This window comes from Amphiprion ocellaris, chromosome 10 (genome assembly GCF_022539595.1).
Source record: "Amphiprion ocellaris isolate individual 3 ecotype Okinawa chromosome 10, ASM2253959v1, whole genome shotgun sequence".
In the NCBI taxonomy this organism is placed as follows: Eukaryota; Metazoa; Chordata; class Actinopteri; family Pomacentridae; genus Amphiprion; species Amphiprion ocellaris.
This window is the reverse complement of record NC_072775.1, coordinates 17121775-17141637: the sequence shown is the minus strand read 5'-3', so window position 1 is coordinate 17141637 and position 19863 is coordinate 17121775. Positions and strand designations below refer to the sequence as shown.

The 19863-nt window shown below is 39.0% G+C and overlaps 1 protein-coding gene across 5 annotated transcripts in view; it reads left to right on the top strand.

Moving 5' to 3' along the window:
* The window catches only part of kif1ab (kinesin family member 1Ab), a 30665-nt gene extending 11176 nt beyond the window's left edge, over positions 1-19489 (top strand). For 3 of the 5 annotated variants that reach the window (XM_023285764.3, XM_023285768.3, XM_023285766.3), the window contains 33 exons: positions 795-870; positions 991-1070; positions 1169-1275; positions 1443-1526; positions 1842-2022; positions 2177-2249; positions 2392-2482; positions 2590-2738; positions 3650-3828; positions 4168-4305; positions 4413-4531; positions 5180-5265; positions 5369-5504; positions 5825-6008; positions 6731-6821; positions 6910-7028; positions 7147-7202; positions 8054-8162; positions 8309-8375; positions 8584-8668; positions 8756-8861; positions 9136-9159; positions 9302-9416; positions 9706-9839; positions 9994-10055; positions 10168-10313; positions 11255-11443; positions 11580-11651; positions 12398-12507; positions 13125-13244; positions 13917-14109; positions 14194-14312; positions 15574-19489. In XM_023285764.3, the coding sequence (XP_023141532.2) occupies positions 795-870; positions 991-1070; positions 1169-1275; positions 1443-1526; positions 1842-2022; positions 2177-2249; positions 2392-2482; positions 2590-2738; positions 3650-3828; positions 4168-4305; positions 4413-4531; positions 5180-5265; positions 5369-5504; positions 5825-6008; positions 6731-6821; positions 6910-7028; positions 7147-7202; positions 8054-8162; positions 8309-8375; positions 8584-8668; positions 8756-8861; positions 9136-9159; positions 9302-9416; positions 9706-9839; positions 9994-10055; positions 10168-10313; positions 11255-11443; positions 11580-11651; positions 12398-12507; positions 13125-13244; positions 13917-14109; positions 14194-14312; positions 15574-15631 (3658 nt within the window). In that variant the 3' untranslated portion in view covers positions 15632-19489. The remainder of the gene's footprint in view (positions 1-794; positions 871-990; positions 1071-1168; positions 1276-1442; positions 1527-1841; positions 2023-2176; positions 2250-2391; positions 2483-2589; positions 2739-3649; positions 3829-4167; positions 4306-4412; positions 4532-5179; positions 5266-5368; positions 5505-5824; positions 6009-6730; positions 6822-6909; positions 7029-7146; positions 7203-8053; positions 8163-8308; positions 8376-8583; positions 8669-8755; positions 8862-9135; positions 9160-9301; positions 9417-9705; positions 9840-9993; positions 10056-10167; positions 10314-11254; positions 11444-11579; positions 11652-12397; positions 12508-13124; positions 13245-13916; positions 14110-14193; positions 14313-15573) is intronic. The other 2 variants (XM_023285765.3, XM_035955276.2) reach the window with 1 other exon arrangement.
* The last annotated feature ends 374 nt before the right edge of the window (positions 19490-19863 follow it).

The following is a 19863-nucleotide window of genomic DNA, read 5'->3' as shown; positions in this document are numbered from 1 at the left end:
CAACATGGACTTTCTGAAAACTAATAAGAAGCCAGTTTCATTTTGTATAAATGATGAATCATAAGTGTCATTCCATTGAATACGTAAAGACAATGTGGGAGAAAGAAGGAGGGATGACTATATCAGAGGAGGAATGGACTGTAAAAGCTCACAGAGATGGAAGGAATATGGATGGAAAAACCTTGATAAGATGCTTTATCACTATATGTCAAAAAACACACTATGACAGAACTACTCCTATCAGTTGGAGAAAGTGTGGAGACCAATGTGCAAATCATTTTCATATCTTATGGAACTGCCCACTCATTAGACAGTACTGGAAAGATGTTCATGGAGCACTGCAAGACATTTTTAGACGTGTAATTCCTTTTGGAATAAAAACTGTTTATTTTGGATGTTTAGCACAGAAATGGCGAAAAAAGGATAAATATCTATTGAGTGTTTTGATGGTTGCAAGTAAGAAACCTATAACTAAGAAACGGTTATCACAGCATTTTCCAACCATGTCAGCATGGTGGGACAAAACACTGGATATTTATAAGAGATGACAGCGTTTATAAATCAAAAACAAGACCGGTTTGTAGCATGTTGGGAAAAATGGGTTGCGTATATAAGAATTTAAAAAGCCCAATTTTGAGTCTGAAAATTTAAAGACAGCGTAATGGTCACTCCCTAAAAAAAAGACTATAGAACATTATCAAAGACATTCCATTGACCATACCAGTCTTATCTTTTAACAACTATAACCCTGCTGCTGTTTGTAACGTCTGCAACTCTGTGCCTGCTCTCTGTAGGGAGGCCCTGCTGGCTGAGATGGGTGTGGCTATGAGAGAAGATGGAGGCACCGTCGGCGTCTTCTCCCCCAAAAAGGTCAGAGGCTTCTCCCAGTTGCATTAAACGTGTCAGGCACCTTTTAAAAAGCAATACAACATTTACAGCTCTGTCCAAACTCACACAAACACTAAAACATATTTGTCATTCCTCTTTCAGACCCCTCATCTGGTGAACCTCAACGAGGACCCGCTGATGTCTGAGTGTCTTCTGTATTACATCAAAGACGGCACCACCAAGTAAAGTTTTATACTTTTTTGTTTTCAAATTTAACCCATCCAGATGCTGTGCTGTTTCTTGGAATCTGTGTAATTTCGATTATCTTATTTTCCTGCAGGGTGGGCCGAGAAAATGCCAAGAGCCGCCAAGACATCGTTCTCAGCGGCCATTTTATTAGAGACGAACACTGCACCTTCAGCAGCACCACCGGCCCTCAGGGAGAAGGTAAAGGCTGGGTGCTCTCCTTTTAGATAAACATGAAAAAAGAGCGTGTTGAAAAAAATCTTCAAGTGTATAAATAGATACTAAAAATTAAATCCAGCGTCTGTTTCCATTTTTAAATCCTTTGTATAGATTTTGTGATGGTTCTAATTTTTTCTTTTCTGGAACAGGATGTGTTGTCCTTGAGCCATGTGAGGGAGCAGAGACTTATGTGAACGGAAAGAGAGTGACTTCTCCCATTGTTCTGCGCTCTGGTAAGTAGAAGTCATGTTACAAAAGGTGCAAATCAAAACTACTCTACTCATAGGTCATCTTGCAAACCACAGTTGCCAGAGTGTTGTTGTGTGTAATGTGACTGTTTAATGCAGAAGTACTAGCACTAGTTTTTTCTTCACATTTTTATTCTAATTATTGTCATACTGAATGAGACATTTAAGCTTTTCTGCTTTCATTTAATTTATTCTCTTGTTTTTCACTGTGAAGCACTTTGTTCACCCTTTGGGCTGTTGTGAAAGGCTATCGAAATAAACTTTAATTGATTGATTGATTGATTCATTTGTGTTTTTAAGGGAACCGCATCATCATGGGCAAGAGCCACGTGTTCCGCTTCAACGACCCGGAGCAGGCTCGTCTGGAGCGAGAGAGGACGCCATGCGCTGAGACGCCGGTGGAGCCCGTTGACTGGGCCTTCGCTCAGAGAGAGCTGCTGGAGAAACAAGGCATCGACATGAAGCAGGAGATGGAGCAGAGGTGAGAGTGGACAGATATTAATTAGTACAGTAATGATAAATGTAATTATGCTATTATTGTTTGTTTACATGCAATTTTAACATATGATGCAGCTTTTTGCCCTTTGTTTTTGGAGATTTCTTTATATTAATTTGACTTAAATTAAATCTTCCAGGCTTCAGGAGCTTGAGGATCAATACCGCAAAGAAAGAGAAGAAGCCAGTAACCTGCTGGAACAGCAGAGACTGGTGAGTGCAAGCTACATTTAATAACCCCAAATTAAAATGCAAATCATTCCAGTCATGTTATTAATCTGGATGCACTCTAGCATCGAGGTGCTTGTAGATTCATTGTGGACCTCAATACCGACACACTCCTGTTTTCTTTCAGGACTATGAGAGTAAACTGGAGGCCCTTCAGAAACAAGTGGACTCTCGGTACCTGGAGTCCCCTGAGGAAGAGGAGGAGCCCGAAGAGGAAGGTGATACTGTCACTTTATTATTCTTACAGACCAATAAAACAAGAATCTCTGTATCGGGTTTGTACTTGGTGAAATTTTACTGACATCTCAACTTTTATGCCCTCTAGTTCCGTGGACAAAGCGAGAGACGGAGCTGGCGCTGTGGGCTTTCAGGAAGTGGCGTTTCTACCAGTTCACCTCCCTCAGAGATCTGCTGTGGGGCAATGCCATCTTCCTCAAAGAAGCTAATGCTATTAGTGTGGAGCTGAAGAAGAAGGTTAGATGAAAACAGGTTCTTGCAGTGGTGGTGTGGATTTTTCATAATTTTATATATATATCCCTAAACTTTTCGTCTAATTTCTTTATTGATTCTGGTGAAAGGTGAAACAGAATTCTCCAAGTTACACAGTATTAATCTAGTTTATTCTGTGTGATGTGAAAGTCTTAACTAGTGAACTTTAATCTGGTATTGTGGCGTTGTTGGGATGTTTTACTTCTTTATAATCATAACATTCTTCCTGCACTAGTTAAGATCGATCGTTTTTGCAGTCAGTGTGCAAATTTAACATCATTATAATGCAGTGCTGGTGCTTGAAGGATCTGCTCCTCAGTCCAGACTGGAAGGGCAGAATATGAAGTGTCTGCCAGTGGTTGATGATCACTGTGAATTTAATCAAATTTGCATCAGTGTGGGCATCTCGAAAAATCATTAATTGTCAGCACATCACAGTAATTTAACCAGTGAGCTTTTAAGATGTGATACTGACTGTAAACCACTCTGACTAACTTCTCAGTTAGTAAAAGATGCTGTAACATTTTAATCATTTTCTGACTAAAATAAAAATTCTGCTCCTTAATTTCTCACCCAGTTTATGGCCAAGAAGTTCAAATATATTCATACATATTCATATTTGAACATGTAGTAAGACCTGACTATCTATCTATCTATCTATCTATCTATATATATATATATATATATATATATATATATATATATATATATATATATATATATATATATATATATATATATATATATATATATATATATATACTCACACACACATATATATATAAATTAAATGTTTACAGATGCTACTAATGGAATGATAATTTAATTACAGTAAAATAGGACTGAAATGATGGAGGAGAATATAAAACGCTTTATTCCTTGTGTTCTCTTCACAGGTGCAGTTCCAGTTCGTCCTGTTGACAGACACTCTCTACTCTCCTCTGCCTCCCGACCTGCTGCCCCCCAGTGTGGCCAAAGAGAGGGAGAGACGACCTTTCCCTCGAACGATAGTAGCTGTAGAAGTGCAAGATCAAAAGAACGGAGCTACACATTACTGGACTCTGGAAAAACTCAGGTACTAAGAGTTTGTGATCAAAAAAGTGGCTGTGTGCCTGGAAGCTCATCACATGGTCACAGTTCCAGTTAATCAGCAGTAAAATCATGGAAATTTCAGAGGACTGATTCTTATCATCAAAGCTGATTAAACATAATTTTCCTCTCAGAAGTATGCAACATGCAAAATAAGAACAAATTACATATGAGATTAAAAAGAACCACTAGAATGCAGACTTATTGCTGTTTCTCCTGGTTATTTGTAGGAAGTACAGTGAAACTTCTGCATTCTGCTTTAATCCATATGGCAGCACGTTCTGGCCCTTCAATAGTTTCCTCCTGTTTATGGCGCCCCCTGCAGGCAGAGGCTGGACCTGATGAGAGAGATGTATGACCGAGCTGCAGAGCTGCCCAGCAGTGCTGTGGAGGACTGCGACCACGCCCTGACAGGAGGAGACCCTTTCTACGACCGATTCCCCTGGTTCCGCCTAGTTGGCAGGTCAGCGAACACATCAGTTCACACTGAACACTTTAAAGTCTTTCGATGCACAGTAAAGACTTGTTAAATCCATAAACCCATCATCCCTCTCGCTCTCGTCTCCTCAGGGCTTTTGTGTACCTGAGTAACCTGCTGTATCCGGTGCCGCTGGTACATCGTGTGGCCATCGTCAGTGAGAAAGGAGAGGTGAAAGGCTTCCTCAGGGTGGCTGTGCAGGCCATCTCAGGTACAAAGAAATATGATTGTTAGTCCTCTCTAAAGGCGCTTTTCCACTAGCACCCACTCGGCTCAACTCGACTCGACTCGAGGCAGTTTAAGTCTGTTTCCAATACAACTGAGTTACACCTCATCATGGGTGGAGTTGTTGTGTAAGTAGAAGTCCCTTAACGTCATTTGTGTGTGACACAAACGCAACAAAACAATGGAGGACATTGAGGCGATGGTATACGTGTGGCTCGTTCTATGGCTTTTTGTCAGATTCAACGTAAAACAAGAGCAATGCACACTGTCGCTGTTGCAAGTTTTTTTAAAAAATGGCAGGTTTGGTTTTTGTGAAGGAGTCGCTCTCGTGTGTCGTCACTCTCTGTCCAATCAGTGGCCTGCATTCTGCAGACATTACATCATCGGCTCGACTCGGCTCACTTCAAACCTCAGCCGAGTAGGTACTAAAATAATACCTGGTACCAGGTAGCACATCCTAATGGAAAACCTCACAAACCCAGGAGAGTCGAGCTGAGTAGGTGTTAGTGGAAAAGCGCCAAAAGTCAGCAGCTGCTAAATAGGTCATTATAGCTGCTCTTTTCAGTTGTTCTGTGTTTGGAAATGATTTTACATTTCGGTGTAAGATCTTGTTTACTGTTTTGTGCCTGTTTAGCTGATGAGGAGGCCCCTGATTATGGCTCTGGTGTGAGGCAGTCAGGCACTGCCAAGATCTCCTTTGAAGACAAACAGTTTGAGAAGGTACCTATGACTAGTGATTTCAAATGAAAGAGCTTAAAATTTCCAAATTTTCATGACTGTTTACTGTGTAAATGAGACAAAATCTTATGCTATATTGTTTTAGTTCCAGACTGAGTCGTGTCCGGGTGGTCTGTCACACTCCAACACCTCCCAGGAGGAGCTGCGAATTGTGGAGGGAGAAGGACAGAACACTGAGATAGGAATCTCTGCAGATGAAGTCAACAACAACACCTGTGAAGGTGAGGGCAGATCCTCTCACTGACTAATATTTCCACAGATTAGCTCATCCTTTGCAAGGCTTGAATTTATGATCCAAAACTAAAGTGTTGAGTCAGATGCCAGACTTAATGCTAAAATATTCATGGTGTCTGTTTATTCTTCAGTATATTTGCTGAAAAGTACATAATGTTGTCAAAACACTTAGGCATGTCCCTTTATTCACACCTAGTTATAAAAAGGTTAGATTTGACAAATTTTCAAAACTTGACCCATCCAATATAATAAATGAGTCTAGATGTAAAGATCTGTGTTTCTGTGTCTCTTCCTGTGTCTCATGTAGCCACACAGGAGGTTCCTCAAAGCCCAGTGAAGAGTTTAGGTCTGGGTCTGGATCTTCCTCTGGATCTGTCTCCAGAAAAAGCTCTGTCCCACCTCAAGATTGGCAGCACATTCACCTTCAGAGTCACCGTCTTGCAGGCTTCCAGCATTTCAGCAGAGTACGCCGACATCTTCTGCCAGTTCAAGTGAGTTGAAGAAGGTTTTCACCAAAGTCCTGTAAATGTGCTAAAATTATATTGGCTCTTGGTTGTAAATGCACTTTATTTGCCATACAGATCTCACCTCTGCTGCCTCTGATTATCTCATCTTCATCAATAAATGCAATACAGATTCTACAAATGTGACTTTCCACTATTAATCCTTTAAACAAGCATTTTTTTTCTTTTCACATTTTTACTCACTGTTGGCTCATTTTCGGTCCTTCATCTCTGTGGAAACAGCATAACCATGGCTAAATGGGTCTTTTGTGCAGTATGACACAGTTATAATGTCATAAATAATAGAACACGATAAACAAGACATTTGAATATTTTATTGAGAAAAATCAAAAAGCCTAGAAGTCAACATGTGCAACATTTTTCAAATGTGCACAGGTGCCACTAATACTGGAAAAAATAGTTGTTGTTGTTTTTTATTGTTATTTATTTGTTTTTACAGAATCTGGTTAATAAAAAGGGTATATTTTGATGAATTGTCAAATGAGACATGTAGAATAAAGTGATTTTTGAGGAAATATTAATCAGTTTAAAGTTTAGATTTGGTTTATTTTCCCAATGAAACAGTACATCACAGATGTGTAATTAACAGATGGATGGAAAGATTAAAATCCATAGATTTTTTTTATGTCACATCATGTACAAGATGCACAAAAGAAAGTCAGTGGATGTAAGGATTTCTTTTTTTTCAGCTTCATTCACCGTCACGATGAAGCTTTCTCCACTGAGCCGCTGAAGAACACCGGCCGAGGACCTCCGCTGGGCTTCTACCATGTCCAAAATGTAAGCAGGGATCACCATAATAACAGGCTGAACAAACAGCTGTCTGCAGGGTGTATTTGAGTTTCACTTCTTCTCTATCCTCTGTCAGATCACAGTGGAGGTGACCAAGTCCTTCATGGAGTACATCAAGACTCAGCCCATCGTGTTTGAGGTGTTCGGACACTATCAGAAGCAGCCCTTCCCTCCGCTCTGCAAAGATTTGATCAGGTCACTAAGACATTTGAACTATAATTTTCATTACATCATTAACAATTATGACCTGATATATTGGTATGGAAAGAAAGTTTTCCTCTTATGGATGGTTCCACGTTTGGTTTTCTTTCAGTCCACTGAGACCCTCCAGGAGGCAGTTCCCTCGGGTAATGCCCTTATCCAAACCAGGTTAGCAACATTTAAGCCTCGAAGCGTATCAAACAATGTTAATTCATTCTTTATTATATCTGGTTGTGTATAAAAGTTAGTTGATCACACCATAACCTTTCTCAGCTTCTCAGCTCTTACACAAAAGAAGTAACTTATGATATTATGTGCTCCATAGTAACGGGTATTAATTTATAATGGGAAAAATAGGAACACTCACAGTGTTGAACAAGACAAGCTCCCCTCTTTCATGTCAAACTAGCAGTTATGTAATTATTCAGTCATCAATCAGTTACTCGCTTGATTAATGGAGGAATTTTTTGTCTAAAAATGTGAACGATGGGAAGTTTTATCATCAGCAGTCCGAAAAGCTTCATGTAACAAGTCAAACACATTCTCCAGCTGAAGGTGAAACCAGCAGTATCTGGTGTTTCTACTTACTGTTGGATTTAAGGGTGTTATGAATCAGCTCCCAGCATAACAGACTCCAACATATTCCATGTCAGCACAAAGCAGAAAAAGTTTTATTCAGTAAAATAAATATGGGCAAATGATAATGGGACTTTCGTTAGGTGAAAACTAGGGTCTGAGGGTCAACATCAGCCAGGCGTTCAGTTTAAGGAGGAAGGAAACAGGGGAAAAAAAGATGATAAGAGTGAAACATTTCCCACACTTTTGCTTTGCTGGAGAGTAAAATATAGCCTGTAGTCTCAAATATAGTTTAAAATTAAATTATAGTGATTAATAATGTCAGTCACATTCAGTGTTGTGTGTGTCACATCACTGTTTTGGAAGAATATTCAGTTCCATTTATTTATTTAATTTAATTTCAATCTGTGATGAGTTCATCTGATCTCTCCTTATTCTCTCAGTGCCGGCCACCAAGCTCAGCACTCTGACTCGCTCCACTGCAGGACCGTGTCACGCCAAATACGACCTCATGGTCTTCTTTGAGATCTGCGAACTGGAAGCTAACGGAGAGTGAGTCCTGTCTGTTTGTGTTGCCACTTATGTACCATAACAGCGAGGCCCTAAGAGAGTAGATGACACACGTAAAGAAGTGCTACAATAAATACATCCAGTGATCTCACTGTTATTAATCTGTATTGACTATTCTCTGTCTCCAGCTACATCCCAGCTGTCGTTGACCACAGAGGAGGGATGCCCTGCCACGGGACGTTCCTTCTACATCAGGTCTGACCACATTTCAACAAAATTCCAATTACATATTTTAGATTGCACATAATTAATGTACAGTTGTTTCTATCAGTTTTTAAAGCTTTGAAACCTTAAAGAACTTACACATTAGATGCTATTGTTCTCCTCAATTTAATATGTAAAACAAATACAATTTTTTTTCTTCACTAACAAATTCATTTCCCATCTTCTCATGACTCCACAGGGCATTCAGAGGAGGATCACAGTTACCATCGCACATGAAACCGGAAATGATATCGAGTGGAAAGAGGTGAAGGAGCTGGTTATCGGTGAGTAGCATCTTTCTGTGAGACTAAATCAAATTTCCAAAGCTAGTCTTTAAAAGAACAAGTCTCACCGTGACTCTTTGTCATCAGGTCGTATTCGAAACACACCGGAGGCCGACGAGACCATCATAGACCCCAACATCCTTTCCCTCAACATCCTCTCATCTGGATACTTTTGGCCAAAACATGATGACAAGTATGAATTTTGGATTTTTATGTATTTAATAATTTAATTTTTGAGAGCATGTCTCTGGTTTAATTTTTTAACACACTCTTATCACATTGACAGACCAGATGCTTTGTAGTATTTTTGCTTCCACTTGCCTTTTGCATTCCAACGTGTAATGTGGCTTCAAAGCATTTTTCAGTTTGCATGGATCAGTTATGTTTGCTGAATTTAAACTTTTAACAGCCACAGTTAAAAGTTTCTAATTCGTATCTTGTTTCTCTTTTTTCTTTGTTAATGGCAGCGTGTCCTTGGGAGTTGATCATAGGTACACTGACAATCATTTTTAAAAATCTTTTAAGTATCGTTTCTGGTAGCAAAAAGTGAATTTGCTTTCAGGGTTTCATGAGCTAACGTTGACTTTTTTTTGTTCAAATAATACAATAGATACTTTTTTTTTCTCCCTGTAGAACCTTCTACCGATTTGAGGCAGCATGGGACAGCTCCATGCACAACTCTCTGCTTCTGAACAGAGTCACTCCGTACGGGGAGAAGATCTACATCACCCTCTCTGCTTATTTAGAGGTAATAGAAAATACATGTAATGATGCATTCAATGTCAGAGTTATGTCACATATGTCTAGTAGTTTTTCCAAAATTTTAGTTCTAATTAGGTTTCATTTTGGTGGGACTCCCATCAGTAGTGCACTTGCAGCCATATTTGTAGTTCTTTTTTACCAAGTAGATATAATCAGAGTCAGAAATTCCCACACTGATGATGGATCTCCCACTTGGCTTTTCATAACTTCAAGTATTTTGAGGTGAATGCAGCAAAACTGATCATTGCTAAGAGTATTTTCTATATTTTGACTAGATGGAGAACTGCACTCAACCGACCGTTATCACCAAAGATTTCTGCATGGTATTTTACTCTCGTGACGCGAAGCTGCCGGCGTCTCGCTCCATCAGAAACCTCTTCAGCACCGGCTGCCTTCGGCCCTCCGAGAGGTACATGCTCATGGACTTATAGTCCGAATTGTTGTGTGATACTTTACTGCTGAGTCTACGTATAGCACTGTCGTCTTAAATATAATTACCTTTTTTGTTTAACTGGCACCTACTTGTTTCTCAAATTCACCTGTGAAATGTTTCTCCTTCTCAGTAACCGTGTAACTGGAGTCTATGAAATGACTCTGTGCCATGTGGCCGACAACGGAAGTCCAGGTGATGCAGCATTTATAACCGCAAGAAAATCACCCTAAAAAAAAAAAAATTCTTGAACTTGGGTATGTTCTGACATCCTAAAAGCATGGATTACTGTATCCCTTTTTATCAGGCATGCAGCGTCGTCGCAGGCGTGTGCTGGACACCTCGGTGGCGTACGTCCGAGGGGAGGAGAACCTGGCTGGATGGAGGCCTCGCAGCGACAGCCTCATTCTTGACCACCAGTGGGAGCTGGAGAAGCTCAGCTTACTGCAGGAGGTCAGTAACAGAATTCAAACCAAGAAAAAATAAAGAAGAATTAGATTATAATTTCTTATATTTTGGGTCAGTCTAAGCTTCATGAAATCATAAAAAAAACTTAGATTTTTTTCATTTACATACTGTACATTCTTTTCTGAGAACAATAATAAAATTCTGTGATGTAACTTCAAAGCACCGCAGTTTTGTGAAAATGTATTTAAGCCAAAGTGTATTTGTACTCTGTATAGGGAAAAAATGTCGTGCTCATTTTCCAAAATCTCATTTTTGTCTTCATTTTCAGATTGATTTTTGTGAGAAGATATTTGATAAAAATGCTGATAAGCTCATTTGAGTTGCTTTCAGTTTTTACCGTGCATGAGCCTTAGTGAGTCGTGCACATTTTATATGAATGTTTATTGCACTGGGATTTGTCTCTCAGGCTACATACAGGCGGAACTAACTTCCCTCTTGAGACAGAAGGGCAAAAATGCAGACATTTCTCTAAGAAAAAAAATACCTCACCATTTCTGCATGCTTTTCTAGTCAAAAAATGTAGCTATATATTTTTAGTTAGTTTCATTTCCTAGATTTCAAATAGATTTCACTGCTCTTTAAAAAAAAGGACTTTAAGTTAAACATACTATTGGATTTTTTTTTCTTATGTCCTGGTTACTTCATACAAAAACTACACTTCATTTACATGTTTCACAGGAGTTTCTTGCAGAGCAGCAATGTTTCAACATGAAAACTAGAAACTTAGCTCAAAAGCAAGCAAGAAAGTGATGCATTGATTCATTTAGGTGTTGGAAGAATTTATCTTGATGTGTCGGCAACTGAGATTGCTTGTAGACCAGCTCTCGTACTGCCTGTTTGAAATGACACCTGTTTCAAATAAACATCTTTTCAGCTTTGTTTCTGAGACCACGTCCCGTCAAGTGACATTGCTTCTGTTGTTTAAGGTGGAGAAGACCAGGCACTACCTGCTGCTGAGGGAGAAGCTGGAGGCGACTCTGCAGGCGGGACAGGACGCTCTCTACAAGAGCAGCGACATCAGCGACTTTGCAAAGAGTCCCGTCCTCAGCCACAGTCCCGGCAGCAGCCCGGCCCCCGACAGCCCCAACCAGAGGCAGAGGGAGCTGGCTGCTAAGGTGACTGCTGGTGCCCGAGGCCTCCAGAGCGTCCTCATAACCTGTTCACTTCTAGTTTTGTTTTGATCACGCACAATAATCTTTCAGCATCATCTAACAAACAAAACCCTTGCTGTTTTCACTCTTTTCTGCCCAGTGTCTGCGTCTGCTGATGCACACCTTCAACAGGGAGTACAGCCAGGTGAGCAGCAGTGCCAGTGAGAGCAAGGTGAGCCCCAGCCTAGGCCCTCTAACCCGGCCCAATTATCCTTCTGAACCTAATGTTTGTAGCTTCACTAAATATTTGAGCCCCACACTCTGCCTTTGCAGTCTGATATTGCATCCATTCATGTTTCTTTCATTTGTTTAGTAGAGATTCTGGTCTTTTTAACATACTTTTATGTATCCCACCTAATTGAATCTAACCTTTAATTTAGCCTGATGTCTTCTATTTTTACAACTACCCGCCCAACAGACCTGAGTTGAGTAATATTCACAGTTTGTTTAAACCATCTGGATGAAATATGCCAGATATGAAAGTCAAGCAAGACTTTTTAAAAAAAAAAAAAATTATTGACTCAGGTCTGTTGATTAATTCTGTCTTCCCCATGTATCTAAAAATTCTTCAGCATCCCCTCCTTCTTTCCCAAACTTAATCCGTCCTTCTTAGAGACTGTGAGGCTTCCACTAACATAGTACTGCTCCTGCATGTCCTCTTTAACACGTTAATCAGCGAGGGGCTCTTAGACAAATTCAGGATTTTTATTGAAATTCAGTGGTGGTTCTACAGTACATTTGCTAGGAAATGACAAAGTTTCTGATTGAGTTGTTCTCTGAATGCATGTCTGTGTCGTCCTTGCTTAATTGTTTGCCGGTATGTTTTGTCTGTATCTGTATTCGTCCCTCTTGTCTTGTGTGTCCTTGTTATTCTTGTTTCTGTGTGTGCGTGCGCACGTGTGTGTGGGTGTGTTTTAGCTTTCTGAGATGTCGGCGTCGCTAATGAGAGACACATCTTCTTCTGGACTGAGCACGCTCACTCCCTCTTCTACCTGCCCCTCACTGGTCGAGGGGCATTATGACATTAGGTAAGTAAATGGATCCATCATTTGGGTCTGTTATTTTTATTTTACAGAAGTGATTTTCAATGGTGTTTAGCTTTAATTATAATCAAAAGATGATAGTAATGTATCTCTAATTCTACAATTTTTATATTTAATCCAAACACTAGTGCTTCTGTAATTTTAAAATATGCTCTTTTCTTAAGCGATTGTTTTTTTTTTTTTTTCAGGAACAATGATGCCCTAATATGTGTTTGAACATGCACATAATCAAGCTTTTCATGAATTTGTTGAAATCATTTGTAATGCTGTCAGTTGGTTATACCATCATACAACGGACCTTATTTTCATTTGGTTGTTAAACAAGAAAAACAGGCAAAACTGTGAACATTATGACTTGACAGCATATAATGTATCTAATGGGATGTAAGATTTCATTCCTAATATTTATATAGTTAATAATATAATACATAAAATAATGTAATAATAACATTGACCTCATTCTTAAAGTGCTTCTGTACTAATTCTCTGCCTGATTAAATTGTTTTCTTACCCGTTGCTTAGATATTCCGAAAGGAGAATTAAAAAACATAGTTCTTCTTCTACTTCTTGTCACATTGCGATTTTGTACTTTCTATGTTTAGACACACTGAGCCCAGTTCAGGAGCATCCACACCAGACCTGGACCCATACAGCCCAGTGGACAGAAAGAAAGCTCTCAGAGGATGCACCTTTGTTCCTGATATACAGGAGATTCGTGTCAGGTCAGACCACATGATAGCTGAATCTGAGTCACTGTGAAAACATTTTACCCTGTTTATTAAGGTATACAGTTGGCATGATCATTTTGCTGTACACAAAACAACAATGAAAAACACACACACAAATACATTTCCACACATAAATTAACATAGCGATGAAGACTACCTACTTTATTAAGGGATGTAGTAGCTAGTGATCCAGGGAGAGAGCATGATGGGAATTAACTTTACATTTTCATTACATGCTTTCATAGCATCTGATGCATTCAAGCGAAACTATCAGACATTCTATCTATCTACCGGTACATCGCTATCATTTTCACATCCAGGCCTGTGGTAACATTTTATACCTAAACTGCAAAGCATACTTTTGTTGTAGTTAAGTATATGTGTCTTATAATTAACATAAACTATGACATCCACACCATAATGCAATTGGTATAGATTAAGGGTTATAGACAGCTGGTCATGATATCTATTTTTGTATTGCATGTCTATGATACGGTATGTGTAAATAATTTTTTTAGGAAGTATAGTGTCTGTCAGAGTGATACAGGGGTCACTTGAGATCTGCAGCTTAATAATATGCTGCATTATCCTCCACATAGTTTTCTAAAATATTTAAGTAATGTAGTAAATTTGTCTTATCGTAAGTATTTCTGTCATTATATGCAGTCCCATCGTGTCAAAGAAGGGCTACCTGCACTTCCTGGAGCCCCACACCAGTGGCTGGGTGAAGCGTTACGTGGTGGTGCGCAGACCCTACGTCTACTTGTACCGCAGCGAGAGGGACAGCGTGGAGAGAGCCGTCATCAACCTGTCGTCTGCAAAGGTGGAATACAGTGAAGACAAACAGACTTTACTGCGGGTATGACCAAACTTCACTTCAATAAGCGTTAAACAACTAAAAATGAAAGAGCTTAAGTAACCCTGAGGTATTCCATGTCTTCAGACTCCCAACACGTTTGCTGTGTGCACTGAGCATCGTGGGATCCTGCTGCAGGCCACCAATGACAAAGAGATGCATGACTGGCTGTATGCTTTTAACCCGCTGTTGGCCGGCACCATCAGGTGAGTGGTGGAGAAGCCGTTGAGGTAAAATACACCGCAAAACTTCTACAAAAATTTGTTTTTCTTTTTTAAGATTCCCTGAATGAATGTGAAATGTAACTGTAAATGATTCAGGAATATTCCTGCAAAGGTAAATGCCATTTCTTACTCATTACTGGCAAAATAGTGTTAAATTGTTCAACATCAAAACAATCAGCATAACCCAGAGCTGAATCTGAACGTACCCAGTGCTTAGCAAGAACAGTAGCAAAATACGAGCAAAAGAAACATTATTTTGTGCAACTTCAGTATCTAGTGACCCCTGATGTTTTTTCTTGGTGCCCCTTGAGGGTTCTTGACCCCCAGGTTGGAAACTACAAACCTAGATAGTCTTGTAGTCGGTGCACATCAGGTCAGCTGAATATCCAACAATGTAAACAGTCAAATATGGAGAGTATAGTGTGTGGCAGAAAAATAGATTTAAATGGATCTCTCTGTTCTTTAGAAATCAGCAGAAGCTTTTATCTTCTGCACAACTAACCGAACCCAAAGCAGTTTCTGTTTTTTTTTTTCTTTGCTCCTTTTTGCTTCTTGTGGGCTTAATTTTCACTGCAACATGAAGTTCTGCACTTCCAGGGAAACAGAAACTACATGGCTGGAGGTAGAGAGAATGATCTCTGTGCAGTATGACACAGTTAATCATAAAAAATGAAGTTGACTTTCTCTGATTATTTATTTTAGAAAAATAATTTAAAAAAGACAAAACCCTGAAACTTCTACATAAAGCATTTTTCCAAGTGCCCACAGGTATTAACAATGCTGGGAAAAATGATGGCTCTGCGCACTATAGATATTTTACTACTTTTATTTTTAAACTACTGTCATACAACTTGCAGTTCAACTGAAAGTCCTTGAATTTTAAGAATTTTTTTGGCTTTTTACAAAATCTAGTTGGGCATTTTTTAAATAAAATATTTAGAATTTTTTTTTTGTAAAATATTCTGATTAAAACCTTTGACTTGGTCAAATTTTGTGATAAATCGGGCCACAGATGGAATTAAAGAATGTCAGAAAGTTCAAAACCCGATGATTCTCTGTCTGGCTCTGATTAATGGTTTAATTTTGGTAAATCCTTGCAAACCTGTTGTTTTTATGGCTTAGAGAGTTATGTATCCCAGAAAATAATGTTTTGAATCATAACTGCTTTCTAAATCCATTTAATGCAACATTTTCTTTCATGTCACTGCCTCATTTCACAAATGTTTTCATCTCCTCCCGTCAGGTCAAAGCTCTCCAGGAGAAAGTCAATCCAGTCGGTTCCAACTGCTCAGAGGATGTGAGAGGTGAAACCAGCCTGGTGGAAAACAGCAAACAAACAAAACAATACAATCTAAAAGCTCAGCTCAACGTCCTGCTCCTGCTGAACATATAACAAACTTATACATAGAACCATTTAAATATTCCTGTGATGGCCGAACCCATCCCGAAAATCACTTAGTCGCTCATTCCACAATCTGACAAAACCATCTTCTGTCTGTTTTTGCCGTCACCACCTCAAACCCTGCATGGTGTACTCCCCTCTGACCTTGAGCAGAAAAACTAACCACCTAAACCTGTTAAATAACTTACCTCTGCTGGGTATTGGGACGATTAGTTTTCATGTACATGTAGAAATCGTTCATCTACCAGTTCCTTGTAAAAAGATAGTATGTGGCCAGATCCCTCCTTCATCTATCATTGCTGACAGTAAGTCCCAGTTGTAAACAAACATTAGCCACCAGCCATTAACGGCTTCGGCTGAAGGAGAGAATGAAAACATCAAACCGGATGTTTCTCTGTGTAGAAGTGTGTTAAGTGCAGGGATGGTAGCTCCATATACTCCATGCATACTGTACATTACCTCAGTTTGGATTGGCTCGGTGCTCTGCAGCGTAGACTATTTGTTTCACCGCAGAGGTTTCAAATAGCAAAGAGATAGATCGCTGTTGCTCATCATTTTACCATTGAAGTAGCATGAGGAGGCATTTGTTAGGACTAAAGGATAAGCTGTTGTACCTGTGTCATTTTTTTTAACTGGCTCTGTGAAAACTGAGTTTGTTGGCTAGACTAAGGCAAAGTAATCCACGATCAGGAGAGATAACTCATATCCTTGCCTTGTTCTGCTTTCTTTCTTTCTTTTTTTTTTTTACACAGTCCCTTGTAGGTATAACCATGAAGGATAATGTTGTTTATTGTTGCTATCGTAGGTTGTCTGCTCTGTTATTTCTTTGCGACAGGAGCTCTGACAGTTTCGTTGCATGGCACTTTATTGTCTTCATTGAGTTGATGTCTTGTATCATTTACTCAATTGTTTTTACCAAAGCTTGTTATTTCTTCTTTTAATTGTTTCAATCACTGTCCACTGTGCAGTTGTGTTAGCAGACAGACAAAATCATGGATGTTTACTGAATAGTTTGACATTTTGGGAAGTGTTTATCCTCGTTTATGCTGAAAGTTAGAGGAGAGCATTGATAGCACTCATGGAAAATATGAAGTTGAATCTTAGCTTAGCTCAGATTGGAAACAAAGGGTCAAATTTAACAAAATCAGCCACAACCTCTACAGCTCACATGTATCGTGTGTGTTTAATCCTTAAACAACCTGGGATGTTATGTGTATTTCCTGTTCAGGCACAGTGACTCCCAGCATAAAGACACAAACAAGATACTGTGTAACTATGAATTAGTGAGCTTTAGAGGTGCTGGGAGGTGGATTTTTGTCACCTAGTTGTTTCCAATCTTAATTCTGAGCTAAATTAATCACCTCCCATCTTCAGTTTCATATTTAATAGGTTTACATGAAAGTGTTATCAGTATCATAGTTTGTTTCTGTTGTCACACTTTGATCAATCCTTATGTGTAACAGGAAACACTGATCACTATATATATTGAGCACATCACAAAAAAAAAAAAAAAACAGCTCCGGCGGGTAAGCAAAGACTTGAATTTCCCAAAATGTTACACTTTTCGTATAAACGAATCACACCTACATAAAATGGTGTTTTCATGACAAACTGGGAGGACAACTGCACTGTGTGTGGTTCATACTTTTTTATCAAACAAGCACTTATTCTGTCTGTTATGGGCCAGCAGAGTTGCTACAGTAAATACGTTTACTATATAAGACTCCTCTTGTAGCTAAATAGAAAGGACAAAGTTGTAATTGACCATGGACCTGTAACCTGTTGAGGGCAGTTGCTTTGATTGGACAAGAGCGTTGTCCATGCACCAGATAGTGCCTCCCTTTTTTCACCTCTTTTTTCTCCCTTATTCATCTCTGTCTTTAGCATTAACGCTAAAGTTAGTTACACATTAAGCTTTTATGTAGAGTAATAGTAGATGCTATGAATCTTTTTTTTTATTTTGATGATCTATGTCAATGTTTTGGAGAGTAAATATTATCGATGATCCTCTATAGTCTGTTGGTAAAGCCTGTAAAAGTACAGTACGGCATTTAGCTCATTTCATGGACTGTAAATGTTGCCTTTTGAAGCAATCCTCCCCCTTAGCTTTGGTACTGTAGCTGCTAGATATTTCACAGTCTGATGCTTGTGTCAGAAACCAGTACAGTATGATTAGCTGGGTGTTGTTAAGACTTTCATGTCCAGGGATGTTTTTTAGTTGCTTTTTATCATCCTTCATTGTACCAAGGTGGCCCTAAATGTTGCTTCAATGTCAATCTTATCTGTAGAAGGTGAAATAAATGAAAAACGGTTTATTTTTTCATGCAAGAATGACAAAATGGGTTTTGTATTAGTTCAGATATACATTATTATGCATTTTGCTGAGCAAAACTATGTTTTTGCTCATCATATACAGAAGGCATGGTCAGCCAGCCAGTTTGCCTTTCCTGTTTTCCTCTTGTTTTCTTTATGACTGGTTATGATAATTTTTTTTGCGGGAAGCTGGACTCACAGTCAGTGAGCAGAAAGGATTCAGGAATCTGTGTGCCACAGGCCAGCCAACCTGTTGAGCAGTGCAGCCTAATACTGAGAGAAGTGAAAGAAATCTGACTCTGATCAGTCGTAGTTTACATTTTACAACATATTTATAGCCACCGTGGATACTTTAGCTTTTTAAAAATTATATTCCGTCTTTAAGCAAAGAATTAATTAAAGCTGTTTATTTCTCAGTGGGTCATCTTGGTACAATCAAATCTCTTCAGAAAATATTTTATTGATACAGCCTATATGTTGTCTGCTGGTACGGAAGACAAATGGAAAGTTTTATTTATTAGTTCTGAGGCATAGATTATGTTTTAACACTATATTGCACTTACGCACAAAGCATCTTTATTTAATATGATTTTGTATTATGAAGTTTTACAATATATAAATGTGTGTTTTTTAAGAAATATTATGGCCCTGTTCTGAAAGAGGAAGAGTCTTTTTTTTTTCTCTCCTCAGCAGTTAACACACCACCAATTGCATTGCATTGACTTTTCAGTTTACAACTGGCAGACGACTTGCAATGCTTCCAGCCCTAACAGCTCCAGGGTATCATGTTAAAAAACACTTTGTGAGACAGTTTTAGCATGCTGGCCAGTAATTGTTGAAAGGTACATGAGTGAATTATTTTATATTTGGCTGCTTTTTAACTGTCATAGCTCTGGATCGAAGCATGCAGGTCCACTTATCTTCTGCTGTGCCCCGTCCCTCTCTCCTGCCTTACCGCTTGCTAATGACAACAGCTTTCCACCCCTCAAGTGCTGCTTGTAAAGTATTGTCATTCATGATCCTTGTAATGATTAACTGGAAACCTTCCTCTTGGCTCTGTCTTGTATATAAATGGAGATTTGTGTGTTGGGTCTCATCACGCAGATGATATTAACTCTCTTTTCCTCTGTATACCATGATGAATAAGAATAACTGACCTGCTGCTTTGTCAAGTGTCACTGTACAGTAAAGAGTGCTGACGAGGGATGAGTTTTGCACATCTCAGCTCAGTATGGGTGAGGCGGTGATGATCCCAGGTTTGTACTCTTGCTCAGAGCTGCTTGACAGAAGCAGAAACAGGTCTCAGCCTGTGATAAAGTCTTAATCTCAGTGCTCACGTTTATCTTTTGAGTGTTCTGGAGTTCTTTCTCATGTCTGTGGACACATAACAAAAGTTGTCAAGAAATAAAAATAAGGCAAATAAATAAATGAGTGTTCAAACTTATGCAACATCTGAATGTGATGTGTTTGATTGTTGCCAGTATCAGATTTCACTTTTCACCTTTATTACATTCAGTGGCGTTTGCAGTGCTATTCTACACGATTTAAATCAAAATTTGTATGTGGAGTTCTTCGCAGATCAGTTTCTGGTCCCCTGCTGTCAACTCTGGACTTGGAGTCTCCCTGGGATACATCATCTACAGGAAATCATATTTATATTGATAACATCATTTTTATTATCACTGTCCCCCAAAAACCCTGTTAGGTAGATTGTTAATAAAATAACTGTCTTACATTTCTTTGTTATAAGTAATCTAAGATGGCTGTTGTCAGTACTATATATTTTTAATTTTCAATTACTCTCCAATCTACATTGCA